The sequence below is a fragment of the Vombatus ursinus genome, unplaced genomic scaffold, assembly GCF_900497805.2.
Source record: "Vombatus ursinus unplaced genomic scaffold, bare-nosed wombat genome assembly UNPS02014781.1, whole genome shotgun sequence".
NCBI lineage: Eukaryota > Metazoa > Chordata > Mammalia > Diprotodontia > Vombatidae > Vombatus > Vombatus ursinus.
The window spans coordinates 17,447,090-17,473,571 of NW_020954559.1; the positions used below are offsets into that span (position 1 = coordinate 17,447,090).

The 26,482-nt window shown below is 35.6% G+C and overlaps 1 protein-coding gene across 1 annotated transcript in view; it reads right to left on the bottom strand.

Moving 5' to 3' along the window:
- The window catches only part of LOC114046165 (E3 SUMO-protein ligase RanBP2-like), a 76,359-nt gene that overhangs the window by 19,199 nt on the left and 30,678 nt on the right, over nt 1-26,482 (bottom strand). The window contains exons 5-20 of the mRNA XM_027866410.1: nt 24,453-24,683; nt 23,819-23,964; nt 20,803-20,995; nt 16,452-16,542; nt 15,548-15,757; nt 14,397-14,578; nt 14,135-14,310; nt 13,841-13,964; nt 12,883-13,044; nt 12,408-12,545; nt 12,181-12,327; nt 7,649-7,828; nt 7,486-7,569; nt 3,817-3,955; nt 2,597-2,691; nt 1-1,866 (exon numbers count right to left, since the gene is read on the bottom strand). The exon at nt 1-1,866 is cut by the window's left edge and continues 2,455 nt beyond it. Of these exons, the coding sequence (XP_027722211.1) occupies nt 1-1,866; nt 2,597-2,691; nt 3,817-3,955; nt 7,486-7,569; nt 7,649-7,828; nt 12,181-12,327; nt 12,408-12,545; nt 12,883-13,044; nt 13,841-13,964; nt 14,135-14,310; nt 14,397-14,578; nt 15,548-15,757; nt 16,452-16,542; nt 20,803-20,995; nt 23,819-23,964; nt 24,453-24,683 (4,164 nt within the window). The remainder of the gene's footprint in view (nt 1,867-2,596; nt 2,692-3,816; nt 3,956-7,485; nt 7,570-7,648; nt 7,829-12,180; nt 12,328-12,407; nt 12,546-12,882; nt 13,045-13,840; nt 13,965-14,134; nt 14,311-14,396; nt 14,579-15,547; nt 15,758-16,451; nt 16,543-20,802; nt 20,996-23,818; nt 23,965-24,452; nt 24,684-26,482) is intronic.

The following is a 26,482-nucleotide window of genomic DNA, read 5'->3' on the forward strand; positions in this document are numbered from 1 at the left end:
TGAAGTACTAAGCTTCAAAGCAGTAGGTGCTGGAATTGAGGAACTGGGTTGACTTTGTGATTTTGGATTCTGACAAGCAACACATTTTTTAGCATTTACGTCATTCTGTACCAGACACATACTGCAATTCCACTGTCCATCCTTCTTAGGAAACAGAGTTCCCAAATCACTGGTAATAGGCTTAGAAAGTTCTCCCTGGCCAAATTTGAAGGAAGTTTGCTGACTAAAGGATGGAACACTTTTATTCGTTGTTTTTGTATTTTGGCAGGCTATACACTTAGATACCGTCGGTTCATTCCTCACTGAACACACACTGCAATCCCAGTGACCATCTTTCTTGGCAATCAATCCAAATCCTTCTTGAGTCTTTTCTGTGCCAGGCTTAAAAGCTGAAGTGTTTTCAACTAATGGTGGACCCAAAGGCTCCTTGTTATTTGGATTTAGGTTTTTGCATGATACACACTTTTTTGCTGTTGCAACATTCTTTGCTGAGCAACTGTTACAATCCCATAGCCCATCTTTCTTTGAAATTTGGAAACCAAAATTTGGATGCCCTGGGTCAGGTTTTCCAGTATCCTTGCTCTCCTGGTTCTTGGTGTCTTTCAAAACCCTAACATTTTGATTTGCTGTGGAAATATTTGAAGCTGCAGCTCTTAAGATTTCCTGGGCCTCTTCAAACTTGCGTTTGAAATGAGCTGCCTCCTCTGGAGTTTTAAACTTAATAGCAAGTTGCTCTGGCTTTGGTGATTCATCTGCATAGTCAAGAGCGTGCCATACAAATGATTTATCTGAGCCAGCATTGGGTGTCAGTTTCATATCTGGATTTATATAATGATTTGCACAGATTTTGAGTACTTGCTCTCGTCTCATGAGAAGACGAATTTTGCCAGATGTTTTATGCCTCAATATCTTCACATTGCCAATGCCTCGCTCCTTCCATTCTTTAAATTCTGCATCAAAGCGGAACAATTTTGCACGATTACAGAAGAATTCTTCTTCATCTTCCTCACCAGTTTTCACTTCTATCTTATCAGGAAGTGGAACTACTGGTTCAAAGTGAGGTCCATCATCATCATCATCTCCATGGGCACTTCCTCCATCTGTTTCGTGGCTCTTATTTGCTAAGTCTGGAGCTGGTGTCCCAAATACTGTTTTGCCTGGACTTTGGAAAGTAACCACGTCATCATTACGACCAAAAAGAGAATTTTTACACTGACTGTGTCCCACGCCTTCTGTAAATGAAACATTAGAAATACTTTTGCTACCAAAACTGAACGTATTTCTTGGTACACCTGTCTGACTAGGAACTGGTTTTGTTCCACCGTAGCCATCATCGTGTGAAGGTTTATCTGAAGTTAGTAGACCTAGGAGGCTCTCACTGTTACCAAAAGCTGCAGGAGGAGGGTGTCCCACAACTTCAGGTGATGAAAATGTAAAGTCACCATCATTGGATTTAAAATTGGAGTTAAATTTAAAGGTAGTTGGCTGTGTTGCTTGTGCCGATGTTGTTAAAGGTTGCCTCACTCCTTCACCTGGCATAGGCTGTCCAAAGGTAGATTTCCCAAATTCTATAATCCTGGATTCTGCAGATTTTGAAGGATGAGGTACAACTGGAGGTTTTGTGAAATAACCTGGTTCAGGCAAAGGTGGATTTGTGCTTGCCTGCTGAACATTATAATTAAAGTAATCATCTCCTCGTGGTGACAGAATTCCAGTTGCAGGAGAATCAAAACGCAATGGAGGACCATACATTTCTTGAGAGAACATACAGGCAGGTGGATTTTGCACTGGAGGTGTATGCATTTGTTGTGGATAAGCATAAATATGCTGTTGAGGTGTAAGCCGGTTCATGCCATAAACTGGAGCCTATAAATTAAAAAAAAAAAGAGTAGATTTTCTTACAGATATTAAACATCTAATGTCCTGCCACCTCCTAAAATATTTTTAATAAATCTCGAAGTAGAGTAATTAGAGTCAATAAGTGTGAAGTGATACCCTGAAGGCTCACAGTGAGGACCCAAAGTTCTGTATTCCTCTTCAGCACATATTATGTGATCAAATGATCTTGTACCATATTCCAATTATGAACACCCACTTCCTGCCATTATTCCTGTACATGGACAATCAGTAAAACAAATTTCCAGGCAAACAGGAGCTTACCATAGTGATGACTGGGTAAAGTGTAACAAAGACTCTTCTCCCTTTTCCCTCAAAATGGGTAGAATAGCGCAATGGATAGAGCACTGGCCCTGGAGTCAGGAGGACCTGAGTTCAAATCCGGCCTCAGACACATAACACTTACTAGCTGTGTGACTCTGGGCAAGTCACTTAACCCCAACTGTCTTGCTCAAAAAAAAAAAAAAAAGTAGAATATTAAGAAATTTTACCTCTACTACAAATATTATAAAGGAGAGGTTTCACACTATATAGCTTTGGTTTTTTTAAAACCTGGAAAGATATTTAAATTTACATTGTCTAATCTGACAGTTTTACAAGTTTCAGTTCTGTGTGACCTCTTAAATATTTCAAAGGCCTAAACTCTGAAGAGGAAAAACTAAGCTAAGATGGAGTATTTATAAGTATTTGTTTTTGTTACCTTTGTCGGTGTAACATTAGCTGTTGTTCTGAGAAGATACTGGGAATTATATGCTGGTGACTGACTGTAATACACTGAAGGGCCAGTAGTTGCAACTGAAAAAGAGAAAAAAGCCTGTTCGAGTTCAATAGCACCAGTGAACTTAAGTCTCCCTGGGTGAATGCTTATTTCCACATAACACCTAAGAACACTGGGCCAGTCTTGCCAATTATTTGTGGTGTAACAATATCCATGAATCTGTATGCCTCAGGTGGCATCTTTTAAACACCTGTTTTATCTACTTCCTACAAAGCTGTCCAAAAGCAATGCAAAAAGAATGCTATAAAGTAGAAAACACTATCTATATAAACATAAGATGTTAATTACTTAAATATTGAAAGGTCTGAACACCTTTCAGACTTCACTGCCTCTGATATCTGCTATCAATGTTGAGACTTAAAGGGTTCCTCCCCCTTTCTAATTTGTTTACGGGTAAGACTCTGCTGCCACCACCAAATTTCCTTTTCAGTATAAACAGTCAAGTTCCCTAGAAGCATACTTAACAGAAATCTATAAATAATCTCTTTTCAACAAAGTATTTTTAAATTTATGCTAAAAAAAGTACCTATTACATAGTTAAGCATAGGCAATGATCAGAATACTATTTTGAAATTATACATCACTGCATATATGCTATTCCAGCGACAAAACTCCTGTCATTTGTTCTCAGTTTTCTGACTACACAATATCCAAATGTCCAGGAAAGCCACTATCGCCACTGACTGGTACTTCTGCTAAAATAATCATTCCTGTTTTTACCCTCTCTTATAGAGCCTACAACTAAAATAATTTCCCTGAGGTTCTGGTATTCTTTTCTTCTTGAAAGCTCTTTTCTCTGTTTCCCATTTATAAAGCAAAAAATTTAGATTAAAAAAAAAAATCAGTTTCATCTCTATTTCTGCCAGCATGAAATTCCACAACTATCTTTTTTTTCCCATCAGAAGAAAACAATTCAACATAGTTATATTTCCAGAGGACAGGGTTTTGTAACTTTATAGTGAATAGTTCCATCGCAATACAAGATACAGACTTTCTTCTTATTATACAGCTACAGAACTCTTAATAAGCTGTTAAAACAAATACAGAAGGATTTCATCCAAGTCGCCCTCATATTTAAAACAGAGAGAAAGCTAAAAAAAATTTTTAACGTAAAAAGCTAGGTAATTACTAACTCATTCTACCTGTTAGAGGAGCGCCATGATAATTTTGTGATCCTTGATACCCATCAGGCATTGAATCTGTTCCATAGGCTTCTGCAGGCCAACGATGTGGAGACATAGTAGAATTACTACTGTTTAGCTTCAACTCATGCATTTCTTTCTATTAAAAATATAATTCAATCAGAATTAGTTCTATGATAGTCACTGAACTATGATAGTCATTAAAATTATGAGAACATTAGTAAACCAAAAACTTAAAATCCATAAAATATCTACATACAAATATCCATTAGCAATATACTAACAATTACATTGTTGAAAGGCTCTGGGTGCCAGAAACTGATTTATACCGGAAATTAATAGGCTTTTTAAAAAAATTATATGTTTTTAAGAATCAAGTTAAAAGGCTTCAAGTGTTACTGGTGTGGAGTTAACTGTTCTACAGACAGCTTGGCAGCACAGTGGACAGAGTGCTGGACCTGGAGTCTGGAAATCACATCCTGGGCTCAGTCACTTACTAGCTATATGACCCCGGGCAAGTTGTTTAATTTCTCTCAGTCTTTTTCTCAACCGTAAAAGCAAATAATAACAACACCTATCTCACAAGAATGTTGCAGAGAGGGGCAGCTAGGTGGCATAGTGGATAGAGCACCGAACCTGGATTGAGGAAGACTTGAGTTCAAATTCAGCCTCAGATACGTAACACTTATTAGCTGTGTGACCCTGGGCAAGTCACTTAACCCCATTGCCTAGCCAAAAAAAAAAAAAAGACTGTCGCAAGGGGCAGCTAGATGGCACAGTGGATAGAGCACCAGCCCTGGAGTCAGGAAGACCTGAATTCAAATCTGGCCTCAGACACTTACTAGCTGTGTAACCCTGGGCAAGTCACTTAATCCCTATTGCCTTTAAAAAAAAAAAGAATGTCACAGAGAAAAAAATTAGATAACTTATGTAAAGCTGTTTGTAATCCTTCAAACACTACTAATACTGGCAATTAGAGTAGCAAACAGTTCAATAAACACTTGACCCACAAGGAAAGTAAGATACTTTAAGAAAACACCTCTTTAATCTTTTGCCTTTTATATGAAGGCTACTATACTCCTTTATATATCAGCTTTTAACTAACCCTTTTATAACTGCTTTTAACATGGACAGGGATGCAAAGTTTTAGAAAAAACATCATTTAAACTTCTTATTAAATCCTGAAACTAATATAGGGTGGTAGTATCTTCCCAGAAAAAGCAAATTGAGGGGATGAGAATATACTTTTAAGAAAGAAAATGGAAATAATCAGAAAATAGCCAGTATAAAATACCTGGGTTGGTTTGTTTTCTTCTTCTGGGGGGAGGGCAATGAAAGAAGGGACTGGACCTATGATTTCATTCCTACAGTGAACTACCTGTGTGAAAATGCTCTCTACCAATGCAGATAAAACACCACCTGTCCTCCAACTTAATGCAAGAAAGCTTAACCTGGGATCCAAACTTAAAAATTATCACATCTGTTTCAATGTAATTGGTTTGTAAATATATATTTTATATACTTCAAAATATAAGGCAGCCAGGGGCTTCACCAGATAGTCAAAAGATAAATGACAAGGGAAAAAAAGATTAAGTTCTCTTGCTTTAGTAAGTTGAGTGGAAGCATTAAGTGATTTGCCTAAGGTCATATACTTTATAAAAACCAATCTATTAAACAAGTTCACCCCAGTTTAAGAACTCTTCCTCTAGACAGTATGAAAAAGCATGAGGCTTGCCAGGTATAGTTTGAATTTTGAAAGTGACTCACTCCTCGTGCAGTACATGGGAAAACACTCCAAGAGCATGGTTTTTTAAAATTAAATTCAAAAATTTGGTCCCAAAGTACAGATGATACATCTATCCTACTTTTTGGGAGAGACGTAGAAGAGAAATTATATATACTATCTGACATGGTCATCTGGCAGAATATGTTTTTTGGTTTTGCCTAACAAAGGAGGGTTCTTGAGGATGGGAGGAGGAAATATTAAAAGAATGTTCAGTGGAAAAATAAAAAATTAAAGCAACAATGAAACTTTTTAAAAAAATTACAATCTTTCTTAAAATTTTTTTTTTTTTTGCATCTACTTTGTTAAGGGCTTATAGTCAGAAAAACACTAGTCATCTTAAATTGGACTGAGAAAAACTAGATATATAATATATATATATGTGTATGTGTGTGTGTGTGTGTACATATATATATATATATATATATAGTTTATTAAGTACAGAGATTAAAAAAATATGCAGACAATTTATGCAACTTGACCAAACTACAAATCACATGCAGATGTTGGTCCACAACAATACAAGGTACCTATTCTTGCTTCATAAAAACTAGAAGCTATTCCAATTTTTTTAATAGAGTACTATCAAAAATCATTCAAGGATCATGCTATATATAGTCCTACTTTTTCACAACAGAATACTTTACTCCTATTACATTATTGCTTAATTTTTCCCTTCTCAAAGTCACTTCATCTCAGATGTTCCATAGATGAAATGAAAACCAAGAAGTAAACAATAGTTAGGAAAACACTAATCACCAAATCAAAATCACAAACCTAAGAAATTTAAGTCTCTAGAACCAGAAGAGATAAAAACAGGCTTCAAGTCCAGCTCACAATGACACTGAAAAGGAGATTTCTGTTTTGGATAAGGACTGAATTGTGTCTTACATATCCCAATAGACTATGATTTTTTTAAAGGGGTAGGTTAAGTGGTATAGTGAGTAGATAAGAGTGCTAGACATAGCATCAGGAAGACTTGGGTTCAAATCAAGTACCAGACACTTACTAGTTACTATGTGACTATAGGCAAGTCATTTAACGTCTCTCTGACCAGCTTCCTCATCTATAAAATGGGGATAATGATAGCACCTCAACCTCACAGGGTTGTAATGAGGATAAAATGAGATAATATTACAAAGCACTTTGTGAACCTTAAACTGCTATATAAATGCTAATCATAATCATCATTTATTTATTTCTAGCAAGTATGATCATAGAATTTTAAAGCTAGAAGGAATATCAGAGATCATCACATGCCCACAATTTCATTTCTACTTATGAGGAAACTGAATTCTATAGAGGTGCTACAGTATCAGGTGTCTTGACTCCTATGTAAGTGCTTTAATCTCCATGCAACTTCAAAAGTTTGTTTCACTTCAAATACAGTGTTTAAAAAAATATTCTCAAACTGCTGACCTAATTCAAATTAAAATCTCATTTCCATGACAGAAGGTGCCTGGGATGATTTTGATTAGACTACACTGTAGAAGAATATAATAAAAAAGAAAACCTTTTAGAGAAACTTTTATTTTACTGGTCATAGCTATGAAAATCTATTTCTACTGGTCAATTAAAAAAAAAAGAGTTAAAGCTCCTTTATTCACTATAGTTATAACAACAGTGAGACACTGGTTTGAGAGTTCCTTTTATGATTTAAACTCTAAAATAATTCTGATATTCCTTAACTTGTTCTTGGGAGCCTGCTTTGCTGCTTTATTTTAAAGATCATATTATAGCTACTCTTTCCTGAAACACTTAGAATAGTATCTGGCTAGTAATGAAATTCTGACCTAACTACTTCGTTTGAAGCAATCTGTAAAATAAATGCAGAGTATGATTAAATTCTTCTGCTATAATCTCTTCAAGAAAATTTAGCAATTTACCTTAATGGCTTCTACTTGTTGGCAGATCATTTTCAATAAAGAATTTTGATCTTCTGCCCATCGAGGAGGAGTTTTAGGAGAAAACTTAAAAAAAAATAAACAAACACATGTTTAGAGAGATCACATATTAATTGATAAAAGACACTTTTTCTTTGCTACATACCTTGTAACTTTTACTTGGTGATAAAGAAAATTTGGTTGGAGATGGTGTAGAATGTTTTATTTCAGAATCTATATTTCGGGGCGAACCATTTTTACAATGAGGACCTCCTTCACTATATTCTTCAAGTTCCTGCATTACTGAATTAAGCATTTCTTTTACAGACTCCAAAGGAACTGGAAGCTAAAAATAAAAGGCATAAATCAAGGGCTTTGGTTTACAAATATACCAAAATAAAGACTGCTACATGCATTAAATAACTAAATTATCCGTGACTTACAAATACCTAAACATTTTTCATCCTAATATTCCCATCTGAAGTGACAGCAAGTAGTTAGATGACCCTGAAGGCTCTTCTCATCTCTAAATCTATGTTCCTGCTTCAGTCAACTCTAAAACCTATACCAGCAAAACAATGACACTGCTAAAACAAGTACAGCACTACATAGATGTCTGGGGAGCTAGATGGCACAGTGGATAGAGTGCTGGACCTGGACACCTTCATGAGTTCAAATCTGGCCTCAGACACTTGTATTAGCTGTATGACCCTGGACAAGTCACTTAACCCTGTTTGCCTGTTTCCTCATCTGCAAAATGAGCTGGAAAAGGAAAACCATTTCAGCACCTCTGCCAATAAAACCTTAAATGGGGTCACAAAGAATCAGATACATCTGACTGAAACATCTGCACAACAAGAAAAGATAATTAGACGCTCATCAGGTATAATCCTTTCATTTTATAGATGAGGAAAATGACTCTCAGAAAGTGAAGAGAGGCAGCATGTAAAGCAGAAAAAGGGATGGATCATGAAATCAGATGTGGTAAAAATGCCAGTTCTGCCATTTATTTACCACCTGTGCCACTATGTATAAGACACCTAAACCTCCTTTGCCCTCAATTTTCTCATCTCGGCCACCTTGTATTCTATGATCCTATATTATTCATCTATGTTACAAAGCCTGTAAGTGACTGAGGTAGGTCTCTTATGCCCTGGTTTTTCCCGAGTCCCAGACCAGGACTCTATAAAACTTCAAGATGACCACAGTATTATTTTTGCTGTTTATTAAACATTGTCCCTTGACCTTATGAAAACCACAATTTTTAATTCTCACCTCCTTTTCCTGTACTGAGCAATAAATGGCCTTATTTTTATTTATACAGAGTATTTACTTCTCTCTATAAATTAACTGCCTTTGAAAACATGTTAACTGTTTGGCTTTGACAGAGGAGAAATAAAATGAAATCTGGAGTGAGGTGAAAAGAAAAACTATCTACACAGTAGCAACAAAATTTGTCTAGAAAAGAATGAAACTAATCTAAAGAATTTAAGTGCTGCCTATGTGCCAGGAACTGTGCTAGATGGATATGAGTGGGACAGTCCCTGCCCAAGCAGCTAACAGCCCAATACAACATGTTCACCTCAGTAAATACAGGATATATTAAAAATACCAACTACTTTGGGGTACTGTTCACTAACAACTGGAAGAAACAGAAAAGGTCTCTTGAATGAATCTGTATTTCAATTGATTTTTGAAAGGAAAAAGGATTGCAAGATGTAGTTTTGCAAAAGAAAAGCATTCCAGGCCCAGGAGACAAGCTATGCAAAGAAAGGCATGAAGGCAGGAGATGTAATGTCATTTACACAGAAGAATAAGCCAATCTGACTACAGTACAGAAAGCCTGAAAGGGAGTAATACATAATGAGTTTTTAAAAATCGACCGGATTTTGACTGCGGAGGAATTTCACTCAAACAGAGCAGTTTCTATTTTATCCTAAAGGCAACAGGAAGCCACAGAAGTTTCTTTTCTTTTCTTTTAAATTTTTAGGCAGTTGGGGTTAAGTGATTTGCCCAGGGTCACACAGCTAGTAAGTGTCAAGTGTTTGGTCTGAGGGCAGATTTGAACTCAGGTCCTCCTGACTTCAGGGCTGGTGCTCTATCCACTGCGCCACCTACCTGCCCCTGCCACAGAAGTTTCATACAGAGAAGAGTCATGTGTCCAGACCTGGGCTTTAGGAATATCAATTTAGCAATTCTGTGAAGAATGGATTTGAGAGGAGAAAAAGAAGAGGCAGGGAGAATGATTAGGACTAGTACTTATTTTACAATAGTCCAGGTGAAAGGAGCTGAAAACATGAGCCTGAGCAGGTCAACTGTGTGAAGAGAGAGAAGACAGATTCAAGACATGTTAAGAAGGTGAAACTGACAATGTCTGGTAACTTAATGGTTAAGGGGACAAGGAAGAATGAAGAGAAACATGACTCTGAGGTCACAAACTTAGGTGAACCAGAAGAATGGGGTAGAAATAGGGAAGTGTGGAAAAGGGGTAGCTTTAGGAAGAAAAATAATTAATTCTGTTTTGGACATGGTAAATTTGAGATACTTTAGAGACATCCAAGTAGAGATGTCAAGCAGCCACTTAAAGATGTGGGATTTGAGTAAAGCCCAGAGATCAGGATCAGATATGAAAATTTGGAAGTCATCTGCATAAGGATGATAGGTAAATCATGAATTTTAAAATCAAGAAAAATTAAATATACAGGAAAGAAAAGAGAAGTGAACCCTGTGGAATGCATAGAAGCAGGACGTGGAAGATTATACTCAGAGAAGACTGGGGACAAGTCTGACAGGTAGAAAGAGAACTAAGACATACTAGTATCATGAAAACTCAGGGAAGAGATAGTATCTCATATTATAAAAACATTCGCAAGACCTAAGACATTGCTCTTGAAGACAAAGTTGACACATAGAAATGTGTTATCTGGATTAAATTACATAATGCAAATAACATTTTTAGAAGCTAAATGATCACTAAGCACACTATCTGAGAAATTTACCCAAATTGCTGAACGATGCTTCTGACTAAAATTTTCTCCAGTCTACTATAAAATCAATACTTTCCTCACAAGCATAAAGTTAATAATGTCACACATAAAAAAAGAAACCTGTATACAAAGTCTAAAGCAGCTAAGCAATTATTTAAATTAAATGGGCTCTTCTGGTGAAAGCTGCAGCTGATATTTTTCTGTCCTCCACACTGCAGAACTTATTGCAAGTACAGCAAGCACCAGCAACACAAAATTAGGAGTACAAGAAGACCAACAACTCTCTATGATCAGAGAAAAGACACTATGACTGGAAACACAGTGGCTGTGATGGTCAAACAAAATCAATTTTCACAAATAAATAAACGAGTGAATGAATGGCTAAGGCCACAAAAAAGATTTATCCAATTGTCATGAGGCTAGAACATGTCAAGCTCAACAGTAGGTCTAAAGGGAATGCCGACTCTTATGAAATGTAAACATTCTGAACCGAGAAGAGATAGGGAGAGAGAGTCAAATGGTTCAGTCTTAAACTTCACTGTTTTTACTTCACAGTAACATCAAAACATGAAGCTACAATACTTACACATTCCTTGGTATCATATTTACCATTTTGAAAAGTAAAAAGTTTGGAAAAAAAACAAATCTCATACAATGCAAAACTTTATCCATGCAGGGCAGCTAGGTGGCACAGTGGATAGAGCACCAGCCCTGGATTCAGGAGGACCTGAATTCAAATCCAGTCTCAGACACATAACACTAGCTCTGTGACCCTGGGCAAGTCACTTAACCCCCACTGCCCACCAAAAACCAAAAAAAAAAACTTTATCCATGAAGGAAAAGTTAATATTTGAAAGATTTGGCCAAGCGTGTTAACTTATTGAATCTTAGTTCAAAATCTTTTATTTAGAAAGCTCAACTAAGGATTTCTGGGAGGTCTTGGTTGTTAGTACTATTGTTAAAAATCAGTGCATGTACCAAGAGAAACTGCAGGTGAGGAATAAAAAAAGAATATTAAGGATAGGGATAGCTAACACTAACATAAAGGCTTTTAGCAAATCAGTACTGAATTAATTCATCACTTTCAGGGGATGTCCTGTTTCAAAATATTATCTTTCTGAAGAGGTTTCCTATATGTACTGGGTTAAGTAATCCTCTACAGAGAACTAAGTAACAGTAAGCAAAATGCCTGGTCATTAAAAAGATGGCTTATTATTTGAGAACGCATTTTAATTATGTTTCAAGGGGTGGTGGGAATGACAACTATTTGGGGAAAAAAAAGGAACTGCAATAATGAAGACTTGAATGGAGGTCATTCAATCTATGGCATAACTATTTCATACGGTAGTTATTTGTGCTGTCATAGCCACACTGAGCTATTAGCTCTATGAGGGGAGGATGTCTGTCGTAAACTTTGCAGCTTCCCCAAGTGCCTGGTATAGTGCTTTCCACACAGGAGATGATGAATACATTTTTGACTCTTGCTAAAGAAAAAATTAAATGAGTAGTTAGTTATTTTAATAATTACAATTGCTGAGCATTACCTCAAGGCCAGCAACATTCCAAACTATTAGATACTTTAGAAGAAAACAAGGAGCTATACAAAATACACATATACACTACACACACACACACACACACACACACACACACTCTCTCTCTCTCTCTCTCTCTTTCTCTCTCTCTCTCCAAAAAGAAATTACTGTCTCACCTTTTTAGCTACAGCAGGATCTGTGCAACTTTCATCTGAAATTTTTATTAAGTAGTCTCTAGTTTTTCTCAAGTAGTTTTTGCACTCTTCTTGTTCTTCTGGGGAAAGGGCATCATCCTCAATGTCTTCTGCTTTCCTATGAAAAATCTATAATAAAAAGTTGTGATTTTATGAAGCAGTCTTTTTGTAAAGTTAAACTGAAGTATTAGAAATAGTTTAATACTTACCAGGGCAAGATTCCAATAGGAAACAACATTTTTTATTGCTTCAAATGCTGACATAGCATCTTCAGTTTTCCCATCAACTGCATCCAACATAGCAAATGTTATGTGTGCTTCTTCCTCATATTCCCCAACTTCAGATGCCTAAAGAAATGGAATTTAAGAATTTAAGAGTAAGTTTACTTACATTTTTACTATAAATCTGAAAATTAACTGATTAACACAAGAAATTAACGTAAGTCTAACTAGCTTCTCAGTATTATGTTACTATTATGTTACTTTTCAGAAAAATAAGCAGACTAGATATAGGCTTTATCTTTATGTAAATTATCATCACCACAGTTTAGTGGAAAGAATCAAGAAAATAGTTGTACCACTAATTATTGAACAGATTATAACTTCTCTGTACTCAGGCATTTTCCTCAGCTGTAAAATGGAATACACATTTCTCATTAAGTTCTCAAGTTTATGCTATAAGTACCTGAATATCTGCACTATGAAAATGTTTGAAGAGAGGATCGATGGGTTCAGGAATATTGCTCTTTTTTTTAATTGTCTTCAATAATGGCAAAACTTTCTTCCAGTAATGAACACTTCTTCCTATGTATTCCCGCTGATCATAAAAAGAATTAAGTCCACTGCCCTACAATGAATGACATTGTATTAAAATGATAATTTTTACAGCAAACATTACTATCCAATATTAAAATCTCAAAATAATTGTCACTGAATCTTAGTTTAACAAAGCAAGCTGAAATCTTACAGGTCATCCACTACTATCTCCCATCCAATGAAGGAATTCCCTGTATAATCTCTCTCACTGATGGTCAATCAGTCTCTTTTGAACCAGTTCTGGTAACAATAAACTCACCACCTCACTCTTGTTTTCATTAGGTTTGAATAAATTCTTTACATTGAATCAAAATTTATTTCCCTATATCTTCTACTTATCAGTCCAAATTGCCCAAAAAAAGAGTAAATCTTGTAGTTTTCCTGCTTATAGCTCTTCTAATAAAAATTATTCCCTCCTCATTCAACCCACCAACCTTCTATTTTTCAGACTACATGCCTAAAGAGTCTAAATACTTTTTTATATAATACTAACATTATTAAAAAAAGGAGAGGGGAAAACAACTTCAAGCAACATAACCTAATCAAGATACCACTATATTCAGAATTTTCAAAATATCAACTAGGTATCTATGGGTTTTCTTTTTTTTTTTTTTAAGGCAATTGGGGTTAACTGACTTGCCCAGGATCACATAGCTAGTAAGTGTCAAGTGTTTGGTTTGAGGTCGCATTTGAACGCAGGTCCTCCTGACTTCAGGGCCAGTGCTCTATCCACCACGCCACCTAGCTGCCCCCTGGATTTTCTTTTAAGATTTAAATTAAAAGACAAGTCTCTTCAAAGAAAATATTTAAGCAATTTAAGAACTTACTGTTTTCTGAAGACTTTTTGCCCAATGTACAAGCATAGCAGGTTGAAGACCATGTTTGCCTTGACCCCTTAGTGTGTTTATTTCATGCTGAACTAGAAGGCGCAACTTTGCAGAGGTTCCAGCTCTTAAAAAACAAAATTATTAAATAAAAAGACTATACATAAACATAAGTAGTACATGAATTTGAAGCACATAATTTTCAGAGTTAACAATCTACACAAGAGCTGAATGATGTAGGTCAAAAGTTATATGTACTTATTTCTAGTAAAGAAGTATTTGGGGGTTAGTACTTACACGGCTTTTCTGTGAATGAGATTATAAGCTGCATCCCACCAGGATTTTTGTCGGTCGGTACAAAGTTGTTTGCATACAGGTAGTGGCAAGCATGGAGGCTGATGTGAATTGTAGTGAAAATTGGATTTCTCTTGTAATTGTAAGTGGCTGGTAAATATTACCCCAAGTAGAAATACCTGTTTTCATTTTTAAAAAGAATAATTATTTTGAAGTTAAAGAGAACCTTTCCAACTCTAATTTGATTCTTTAAAATTTTACTTACTTCAAGATCTAATAAACAAATAGACTCAGGAGCATTAGTTTCAAGTCTTGAGGTTTCTTGTGGCAAATGATGAAAAAGCTGTTTTAGCCATTTTCGGACTGCAGGTAAAGTAGACAATGAACTCCACTGTAATCCAAGCCAAGTAAGGTGCTGAAGGCTACCATTATGTGCTCGAATAGCCCCTATGAAGGCAAAATAACAATCTTTAGTGAAAAAAAAATCCAATCTTAAGAGTTTGGATCAGTTTTACTTGCATAGTCCATTCATTTTAATTTTCAAAGATTTTTCAAGATATTTCAGAATAGTATTTACTTCAAGTAAATGCCTATATTCCCTATGAAGACAGATTTTCTATCTCATTAAAGCTTTAAAAATTGTTTGATCATATCACCATTCCATCAACATCCCAAACAAAAAAATATACTGAATAATCAGGAAGTTTAATCCTTTAAACCAATGGAAACCCAAAAGACTACTAGTAAAAGCCAAATGACTTGATACAAAAATGATACTGAAAGGTTAAAGCAATGATCAAAATCTTAACAAGATGAAGTTAAATGGGAAAGGTAGATAAAAGGTAGTTAATGCACATTTTCTAAAAACAGAGTACAGAATGAAGGAGAACAACACTAAAATAACAACTTTTATATTAAGGCTTTAGTTCACACAAAGGCTTTTTTTCCCCAAAACAACAAACGGGTGAAGTGAATAGTGAGAGTATTATATCCAATGGCAGATAAGGAAACTGGGAAGAGTTTAAATGCCTTAGCCAAGACCACATAGTGTGTGATCTTGTACAGAGACAGGGTACTGACTCCAAAAACATCTTTCCACTACATCAAGGTTCTTAAACTTTCTTGCATCATAGATGCCTATTTGTCAGTCTGGTAAAGCCCATGCAAGCCTTCTCAAAACAATGCTTTTTAATGTATAAAACAAAATACATAGGATTACACAGGAAACTAAATGTATTGAAAGTTATCAAAACATTAAAAAACATCAAAAACATTATAAAAATATAAAAACATTAAAAAATTTGTAAAAAAGTTTACAAATTCCAAGAACCTTTGTACTATATCATGATGCTCTTTAAAATGCAAACATTAGCTAGGTGTTTTGTTTTTTTGGTTTTTTTTTTTACTATATCTTACCAATATCATATCTAGCCAGTTCTTCAGGTTCTGGGGTTTGTATGCTAACATTTCTGATATCATCACTACCCAAGAATGATTTATCTTTTGGTGACAGACTATCAAACAAGGCATCATATAAAGCAGACTGTCCACTCTTATTGGCAAATGATTCCACAACCTCTTTCAAGAAGTCTTGCTTGCCATGACTCAAATTTAGCAGCATATGTCCTGTAACACACACATGTTAAACAATTAATCACAAAAATCAAGAGTTTAGGCATATTAAATTTCCTTACATTTTCCCCTAATACTTGCCTTCAAATAAGGTGATTGATATTCAGATCTTTTTTTTTATTCTGATCTATGTTCCAAACTTAGAACAATGTTATATATCATGAATTTTAAAGTATTTGAAAGTATTTGAATACATATGCCAGTATATCAAGAGCAGAGAGTAAGAAAATATTTGAAAATGATTGAAAAGTACCATTTTATTTTCACGACTAAAAGGAAAAGTTTCAAGTATAGAGCTTAAACAAGTCACAGGAAAAAGCCAAGTAGCTAAAGAAGACCTATTTAACTGGTCTAATGGCAGGGAATCCTCCTCCTGTTATTTTGGGCATAAAGTTTACCATTCATATGGCAATTGTGGCCTTTCATTACTATTTGTGTATATGTTTTCTCTTTCCTACCAGACTGTAAGCTCCTTGAGGTAAAGTCATAATACATATTGGCATCTGACACACAACTGTGTCCCTTGTAAGCAAAAGGTTTTCAAATATTTGCTGAATGAAAGAAAGAATCGATCTATGAATCTCACAGCATTTTATGCATACTTCTCCCTGGCAACTATCTTGAATAATCACATATATATATCCTATCACACTGGTAAACTGGAGGCTCAACAAAACTCTGCTATTACCAGTCTGGCTCAGACGATCATAAGCCATCATTTCCAACAAATTTTGTCCAGCATTTTCTCCTTTCATTAATTTAGTCTTCGGTCTTGGAACCTGATGAAAATATAAGAAATCAGAATAATATATATTTGCTTCAGGAAGAGAATTCACAAAATGAAGATAAAAAATGGCAGAGCATAATGTTTAATCTGAGTACAGATTAAAAAAAAATTAAGACATAATAAATAAATTTCTGAAATTTGACTACACAGTATACTGAAAGACATTGTCTATCCTAAAAATACAGAATTAAACAATGAAAAATATTTCTTAGGAACTCTCTTTCACCACACATTCAATTTAACTCTGGTTACAAATGTTCCTGGAAGTGAACCATTTAAATAAAACAATGCAGGCAGACTTTAGCAGTATATATAAATACTGAATTTTTAAATGCTCCTACCACCTTTATAAACAAGTTTTAATTAGCTACACAGAATGGCATACTGAACAGAGTTGGCCTTAGGGACATGAAGAGATGGGTTCAAGTCTCAACTCTGACTCATACTGGCCAATGACACTGACCCAGTCATTTACCTCTCAGGTTTCTGGGCAACTAAGACTAACTTGCACAGAAAGTTGTTCCTGCCTGCTTAGGTAGAAGGAGTTCCCTCGAACCATGAAACAATAAATGTAATCACTATCCTCTAGCTTATGTCTCAATCATATTTAGGGTGAGCCATTGTTGATGGGCAAAAAATTCAAATAGCCGGAAAGAGAAAATTAGAAGGAAACTATTTCTTTAAAAATGTTTTAATTATTTTTATTTTCAATTTCAATTTCTCTCCCTCCAGCCCCTCTGCAACCCCTTGAGAAGGCAAGAAATACAATACTCATTACACTTGTGAAGTCAGAAAAAACATATTTCCATATTAGCCATGTTGCAAAAAATGAATAAATAAAAAAGGAAGGAAAAATAAAAAGAGTGAAAACAATATGCTTCAATCTGCATTCAGACGTCAACAGTTTTCTCTTTGAAAGTGGACAGCATTTTTCATCATGAGTCTCTTGGAATTGTTTTGGATCACTGTATTGATCAGAGTAACTAAGTCTTTAACAACTGATCATTGTTACAACAGTGCTGCTCACTTCACTTTGCATTAGCTCATATAAGCCTTCCCAGGTTTTTCTGAAACCATCCCCTGTGTCATTTATTTCACCACAACAGTATTCCATCACAATTATACACCATAACTTATTCAGTCATTCCTCAATGGAAGGACATCCCCTCAATTTCCAATTCTTTGCCACCACAAAAAAAGCTTCAATATTTTTGTATATATTTGGGATACAAACCCAATAGTGGTATTGCTGGTTCAAAGGGTATGCAGAGTTTTATAGGCCTTTGGACATAGTGACAAAATGATTGGACCAGTTCATAACTCTACCAACAGGACATTAGTGTCTCTATTTTTCCACATCCCCTCCAACAGTTTGTCATTCTCCTTTTCTTTCATGTCAGCCAGTCTTGATAGGTGTGAGATGGTACCTCAAAAGTTGTTTTAATTTGCATTTCTTTAATTATCAGTGATTTAAGAGCCTTCTTCATATAACTATTGATAGCTTTGATTAGGATACTACATTTTTTTTTTTGGTGAGACAACTGGGATTACGTGACTTGTCCAGAGTCACACAGCTAGTGAATGTTATGTGTCTGAGGTCATATTTGAACTCAGGTTCTCCTGACTCCAGGGCTGGTATTCTATCCACTGCGCCACCTAGCTGCCTCAGGATACTACTACTTTTTTTTCCTTTTCTTTTATTTTTTTGATGAGGCAATGGGGTTAAGTGACTTGCCCAAGGTCACAAAGCTATTTAGTGTTATGTGTCTGAGGCTGAACTCAGGTCTTCCTGACTCCAAGGCCAGAGCTCTATCCACTGCGCCACCTAGCTACCCCATAGGATGCTACTTCTTAAAGAGGAAATAAGCACCTAGTGAAAATAAACCTGAAAAACTACTGTTTTACTACTGCAAACATTACCAAACAAGGATTCAATGCCACAGCAGGGGGGGGAGAGACGACAGCAATTTTGACGTTGACTAAATGGTTGTGGCTTTTCTAACTGTAAAGTATATCCATCACACAGCAACTGTTACTTCTGCAAATGGGTAGCTTCACCATCACGTCAGATATATGAAGCCATTCACAGTCTGAGTTATTTGAGTGGCTCTTACATTCCAGTAAAACCACTTATTTCCAATTACTAAAAAATAAATAAATAAATAAATCTAAGTTTCATTGGCTATTCAAGGTTTTAGGGTCTGGGAACCCAAGCCTTGAACAGACCACAACCAAAGACAAGCATTCCTGGATCAGTCAGTCTAACCATTAAACCTCTAAGATCACTTAAGATGTAGAAATGAAAAAAATAATATATGGAGAAATGAGAAATTTTATCTACAGACTTGCTTCAAAGGCATTCATTTACCTGGAAAAAACAAAGAATCCACTATTTTTTCTGTTAAAATGAAACCAACCTTCATGTTTTACCAATTCTACAAAAATGAAACTTTATTAGAAATCATTCCAGAGGCCATACTTACAAAAGCAGAAACTATCCAACTTATATACTCCTCCACCCATGTTCCCCAATGTTGCATAGAAGTGGCCTTATATGCTTAAAAAGTATGCCAACATAGGAGAAGCTTTGAAAACTTCTACCAGAATAGGTTACAATTATCAGCCTACATAACTTCAAGAAGGCTGATCAATAGATTATTGAATTTTTCAGTGTCATCCCTCCTGAATAACTGCTAAGTCACAGAGAATTTAAAAATTTGTGCACAATGAAGGGATTCATTCATATTTATGAAACCATGGGTCACTGAAGCAGTCTTCAGTTATTTTAATCTTCACATTTAGCCATCAAGATTGAGTAAATAAATAGCAGACAGTGAGGTCCTAAAATTTTTTTTTCTTTTGACTTTGTTTTATTGATTTTTAGTATCTTATGGAGCTTCCCACTTGCCCAATTCCAATTTTTAAGGAATTATTTCCTTCTGTGCGCTTTTGTACCTCTTTTACCATTAGGCCAATTCTGTTTTTTTAGGCATTATTTTCTTTAGTATCTTTTGTGCCTGTTTTTACCAAGCTGTCAATTCCCTTTTCATACTTTTCTTATATCACTTTCATTTCTTTTCCCAATTTTCCCCTACCACTCTTATCTCTTTCTTTAATTCTTCTAGCAATTCTTGTTGGGCGTGGGTCCAATTAGCAATTTTATCTCCTTTTTAAAGGCTTTGCTTATAGCTATTTTCACATTGTTGTCTTATTCTGAGTTTATGTCTTGATCCTCCCTCCCCCTATAGTAGCTTTTAATGGTCACATTTTTTTTTTGTTGATTGCTCCTTTTTCTAGCCTATTTCTTGGCTTTGAGCTTTAGGTTAAAGTTGGGCTCTGCTCACCTGTAGGCGGAAAGGCAGTGTCCCAAGCTTCAGGCTTTTTCATGCTGCTGTTTTCTGAGCGTATTCTGGGTTTTGCCACTTTTTGGTGCTTCCAAGGTACTGTTATTTTGGGAGAGGTGTGGTCACTGCTTTCTTGGTCTGTGCTCCAGTCTTTACCCAAGAAGGGCACCTGCTACTCTACAGCTGCAAGTGATAATGTTTCTCTCGGCCCTGAAACTACAATCAGGGCCCCTATTCCCTTGGGACTGACCACAAGTACTCCTCTGTGCCCTAGAATTGTATATGTGCAATGGAGTAGCTAAATAGTGCCTAGTGCTGTGCCAGTAAGCTCAGAGTTCTCTGTAATCTCTTTTTGATCAATTGTCCACTCCACTTAGTAGCTGAGAGATCTCAAAGCTGCTGCTGCAACTACTGTAGCCACCTCCAAGACCCACTGCTGGCTGACCACCACAACCACTCTAGGCAACCCCCACCCCAGTGTCACAGACCTCTCCTACTGACCTCCTAAGTTATTTTGAGCTAGAAAAATGTCTCACCCGATCTTTTGTCAGCTATGCTGTTCTAGAATTAGATTTGATGTATTATTTTTAAGTTGTTTGGAGGGAAATGTTGGGTTGCTGCCCCTACTCTACCATCTTGGCTCCATCCCTAGTTTTTAATCACATATAAAATATACAATAGAAGCGCTATACTTAAAGAAATTATGAAGTTAATGCTTTTGTCAAAGGGAAAAAATGTCCCCAATGCTTATAATCAGTTCTTAATTTATCTCTTTTTTCTAAGTCTGGCTATTCCCTTACTGAAACTTCTTAACATGAGGTACAACCAGGATAAATCCATGTGGAACATTACAAATACGAAGATCAACTGGGTGAAATGTACACCTAATTAAACTGGAAGCTGCTTACCTGAAATGCTATGAGATAGCATAAGGCTGCCAATTCAGACAGAGCTCTCCATTGCACTTCACTGTGCTGAGCCATTTTCAAAAGCAGAGTACCAGCATGCATGTAGAAATGACCTTTCATTTCAAGGAAAGTAACTGATAGCTCATCATTTCCACTCATAAAAGATTTCACAGACTGAAGTGCATCATCAAAACTACAACACAAAAATGTTGCAAAGAAGAGTAGTCAAAGGTTACTGAATTAGGGAATAATCCACATCTTTGATATCAAATGGATAACACATTTCACAACAAATTATTTTTTTTTTAAAGTAAAAGTAAAGAAATAACCCTTGGGGGAGGTGGAGGTTGTGGAAATACATTAAATGATATGCCCTACCACCACCAACAAAAAAAGGGAAGAAAAGTGAAACATTAGTGAAAGAAAAAAAAAAAGAAGTTCAGACAGGGACACAAACCAGCACTGATACTACACTACATTAAAAATTTAATTTATACTTTTTCAAAAAAATATTTATGTTTTTACATGTACAATTTCAAAAACAATCCCCTTACTGATTTTACATGTAGAAATATTGTTTATTGGTGTTCATCAAATTCCCTCTCCCTCCCTCCAAAAAAAGAATTGGAGAAAAAAGAATCCCTCAAATAAGGTTATAAATCAAATTGTGATTGTCCTTATCTTAAGTTTTTACAAACTAACACATAACCCAACAACATACATTTTGCTTTTGAAGATGAAGAACAATACTGACAATCATAGTTCAATTCAATTTTTGTGATCTTGGGCTGAGTTACCTAGCCTCCCCGGGGCCCACTTCCGTAAAGGAAGTAAAAGGAAGGAGTTGGATTCCAGAGCCAGATTGCCAAGCTAGATCTATGATCGATAAATATCACCAACCATTCTATTTATTTAAATACTTGTTTGAAACAACTCTTATTTTGTTCACATCCTAAAGTCCCATGCAAAAAAAAAAAAAAAAGCAAAGCAAAGTTCAGCTATTGGGGAAAAGAGTTTATTGCAAAACACCTGAAAAACGTGAAATCTACTAGAATACTAAAAATGTTCCTTTCCTTAAGGATGGCGGCTCTGCAGAAAAGCAAGACTGTCCATCCTTAACCTAAAGCAAGGACAAAGAATAGACTTGGGGGGGCGGGGAGGCTCAGTATTCAACTGCCTTTCAGTCTCTTCAAGTCTTTTATAACGCATTCGTTATTTAGTTTGCAGTGTTATGAATTCCCAGACAAGATATACATATACACAGTCAAACAAAACTAAATTCTAGAGTCAAATATTTTTTGGTGTAGCTTAACAAAACTGTTACACTCTCCATTAATACCTATCCTTTGCTAAACCTACCCAATCTTATCTTGGCATATATGATCCTGGGCTCTCAAAAAGTGTAGCAGCAGAGGCAGAATGCTGGCATGTTCTACCAAGCTGAAAAAGGTTTTAAGTACAGAAAAGCAATGGCCTAGCTAATTTGGGCTGGCCAATTTCTAAGAGGCTGGCTATTTTTTCCTCAGGAACTAATAGATTATGCTTTAAAATTAATACAAATCTAAGCAGCAACAAGAAATCCCTTTATGGTACTATAATTGCCTATGATAACTTTTAGACAAAGGAACATGAAGGAACTAGAATTTATGAGCATGAGCAACTCCCAGTGTGGGAATTCCTTCCACCAATATAGTCAGCAATCTGTCCATGACTTAATAGATCAGTACCAGGGAGTTGCTTGAGGTAAAATGACTTGCCCAGGTCATATAACAAAAATAACTTGATAACTGAAATCAACTAAAGTTGAAAGGGCCAGATCCACTGGAAAGAGCATTTAATATAGCAGTTTACTGATACTTTTCAAGAGAGATTAGCATCCTTTTCCTTTTTCTCTGAAAAGATTTATTCTCTTTCTCCTTCCCTTTTTTTTTTCCTTTTTGGTGAGGCAATTGGGGTTAAGTGACTTGCCCAGAGTCACACAGCTAATGAGTATTATGTGTCTGAGGGTGGATTTGAACTCAGGTCCTCCTGAGTCTAGGGCCAGTGCTCTATCCACTGCACCACCTAACTGTCCCTCTTCCCCCTTTTTGAATAATTAGTTTTATTTATCAAATTAGTATACACTTTTAACTTATGTCAATCAATCCATTACATTGTGCCTATACTAAAGTTTTAGCTCACTCTAATTTTTTATTTGTTTAGTGATTTACCAACCGTACCTAATTAAGGCAGAAATCATTAAAACAAGTTTAGAAAACTCAGAAAAATGTAACAAGTGTTCAAAATGTGAAAACAAAAACCATTAAACATCTTCCTACAAAACCAAGAATTCCTAATTAAGCCAGTGAAATAGACATCCTTTAAAGTTCCTTTAAAAGTACTAAAATATGAGTAAAGCATTGATTCAGTAACAACAGACTCAGATGGAAAGACAATCCCACATATAGACAGGAAATAAAATAATCGTATTAGTAACAAACAATCCACATTTATATAATGCTTTGAGGATTGAAAAGTACTTTCCTCACCAGTTTGTGAGGAAACTAATTTATAAGTATTATTTAACAGATGATGAAAGTTTGGTTCTGATAGATTACAGGACTTGCTCAGGATCCTACAATTATTAAGTCTTTCAAGTGCAATTCAAACCCAAGGTCTCCTGGTTGTCTAGAACTTAATGCACTTTTCCATAATGTATCAATTTTCAAATTCATCATTTCTCAAGCACGCCATAATAAAATATTAACAACATAGGTTTGCACATTTTTCTTCTTTTTCAAACCTGAATCAGAAGCTCAGAGACTAAAAATTATGCAAAATAAAATCTTAATATCTCTTACAGAGAATTGGTAGAGAAGAATTCTCATCATCTTGCACCAATTTTAACAGTCCTCTAGGCACAGCATATGAACAACCATTTTGGGAAAGAGATTAACTCAACCAACTAAACAGTGAACTGCTCCTTAAAATATAAAATGTAATTTAGATTTAATTGCTTTCCTTATAATTATCATACCGTTCCAGTAATTCTCTACTTTCCTGTACATCTCTAGTAGAAAGCGTAAGAAGCATAAGATTGGCATAGGCCAGAAGTAAGTCTTTATTGGTTGCTCTCCAGTTGCTTTTATTGGCCTCCAAACACTGTAAAGATTCCAGATATTCCTATTGGGTAGAAATAAATTAAAATGCATTTAATTACCAACTATTTTTGTTCTTTGTCCTTTGCTATATAATAGCAAATGTCCCCCAATGAAACCATAATGTATACACTGATTTGATAAGTAAAACTTCAAAATTATCCCTTTTCCCATTCTAGTCTTTCTTCAAATAAGGTGAAATAAATTCACCACATCCTTAATTACTCAAACAATATAAACAGCTACTCATATTGGATAAATAAATGGTTTACAGAGATCTTGGCATAATGCCTCACACAGACATGACAAATATTTATTGAATGTTATTGAGCTGCCCTATATATGTAAAATGGATAACAATAATGCCATTTATTTGTTATCAAGAAATTTTACATGTGGAAAACAGAAGAAATTAAAGTATAAGACAAAGATGCCTCTTAGAGGATAATAAATGAAAAGGAAAAAGTGTTGTCACATGCCAAAAAGAAATGTACAGAACAGGCTTTTACCTACCTTAAGTGTTTGCACAACACATGAGTACCATTCCAAGCTTGTTCTCAAGGCCAGATTTCTCTCTGCCTCACAGCAGTGGGCCACAGCATCTTTCAGTCTCTTATTTGACCTGTACAGCTCTACTAATCGGATGTTCACATATACATCATCAGGTCTTGCATAGAGCTCTGACTGAATCAAGTCAAAAAGCTGATTCCATCCATCTTCACCTTTACAGTCTAAAAGCTGCTCCTATTGAAATTTATATATTTAGTTTAGAATCAATACCAAACATATTCAAGTTTACCAATCAATCAACAAATATTTATTGAGTGTCTATGTGCAAGGCTACAAATACAAAAATACCTACCCTCAAAATAAATTCCTCTCTTTCTGGCACTTAATGCCCTCCACAATCTGGCTCCAAACTACCTAGACTCATTAGACATTAATGTCCTTCCCACATTGTATATTCTAACCAATCTGACCTTCTTGCTGTTTGAACTAGCTATACTCAATGCCTGGAATACTCTCCCTCCATACTTCTAAATGTAAATAAATCCATTATTACTCTCATGATTTAGTTCAAGTATGACCTTTTATGTGAAACCTTTCTTGATTCCCCAAATGCTAGTGCCCTCCACTCCTTAAATTACCTTACTTTTATTTTGTAAATTATTTTATGCTTATGTATGTATAGAATGTCTTCCCTGATAGAATGTAAGCTCTTTGAGAGTGGGAGCTGTTTTACTTTTTCTTTATATCACAAGCACCTAGCACAATGTTGGTGGCACATAGGTGTTTACATTTTTTCACTGAAAGTATTAAAGATACCATTAGTTGTAAATAAAAACAACTATGCCAGATACTAGGGAACTATTCTATTTCTACCCTCAGTCCCTAAACATGAGTGCTAGATTTTTTACTACAGATTAATTTACCGCACATAACCTACACCAGGAAAAGTCTAAAAATTGCACCTGACCAAATAATGATCAAGAAATCTAAGGAGAACTACAGTGATTTTTTTCCACTCAAGAAATGCACAGAGTCAGTAAAAAAAAAAAATAATAATAATAAATAAATAGGAAAGGTGATCTACAAAGCCAGCACCAGTACAGACAAGCTGAACACCTTGCAGTATAACAAGACACACAACATGTAGACTACTAAGATCTGTATCCAAAAACAGCAGAAGTAGCTATCTCCCCCCAGAAAACCAGAGCAGAAGGAAACCCAGAGTATGGACCTTAAGAAACCCTAGGAACAGCACTGGATCAGTCCAGGCATGATTAGTGCCTAGACCAGAATGCCCCAGGGCTCCAAAGTCCCAGTATTTGTCCTGAGATAACACAGAGGACCCCAAAGATCCAGAGCTCTTAACCTCAAAGATTTAAAGGCAAAAGGAGGGTTATTTGAAGGGGAGGGGCTAACTCCAAGAGGTGGAGGTCACAGGAACCCAAGTGACCTTAATTAGGACCAAACAGAGATAATTATCACCAAGTGCAGCAGAAGACTGATCCTGGCCCTGGCACAATATCACAGTTCAGGAAGTAAGAATGAAGAGAGGCGTAACCAAAGAAAACACCAACAACTATAAAAAATTATTGTTAGATGAAGAGAGGCCCAAAAATTCAACCCATGAGAAAATAATGCCATGACAATTCAAGCAGAGGTTCAAAAGAGAAAATGTATTTTCCACAAGACTATATGAATCCCTAGAAGAAATAAAGCAAAAGATAAAAAATGGAAATCCTAGAGGAAAGATTGGAAGAATAGTTTACAAGAAAAAGTGTTACACTTGATCCAAGTAACAGATTCTCTAAAAATCAGAATAGACCAAACTGAAATCAATTATTCTGTGAAACGTGAAATACTTCAATATCAAAAGATTAAGAAAAAAAGAATATAAGACACCTACTACAGGATAAGGAGAAATAAATTTAAGAATAATCAGCCTTCAGAGCCTATATCAGACTGCATGCTGTCTTGGGGAGAGAGGAGGACAGGGAGCAGGAGGAAATTTAAAACTGAAAATCTTATGAAAATGA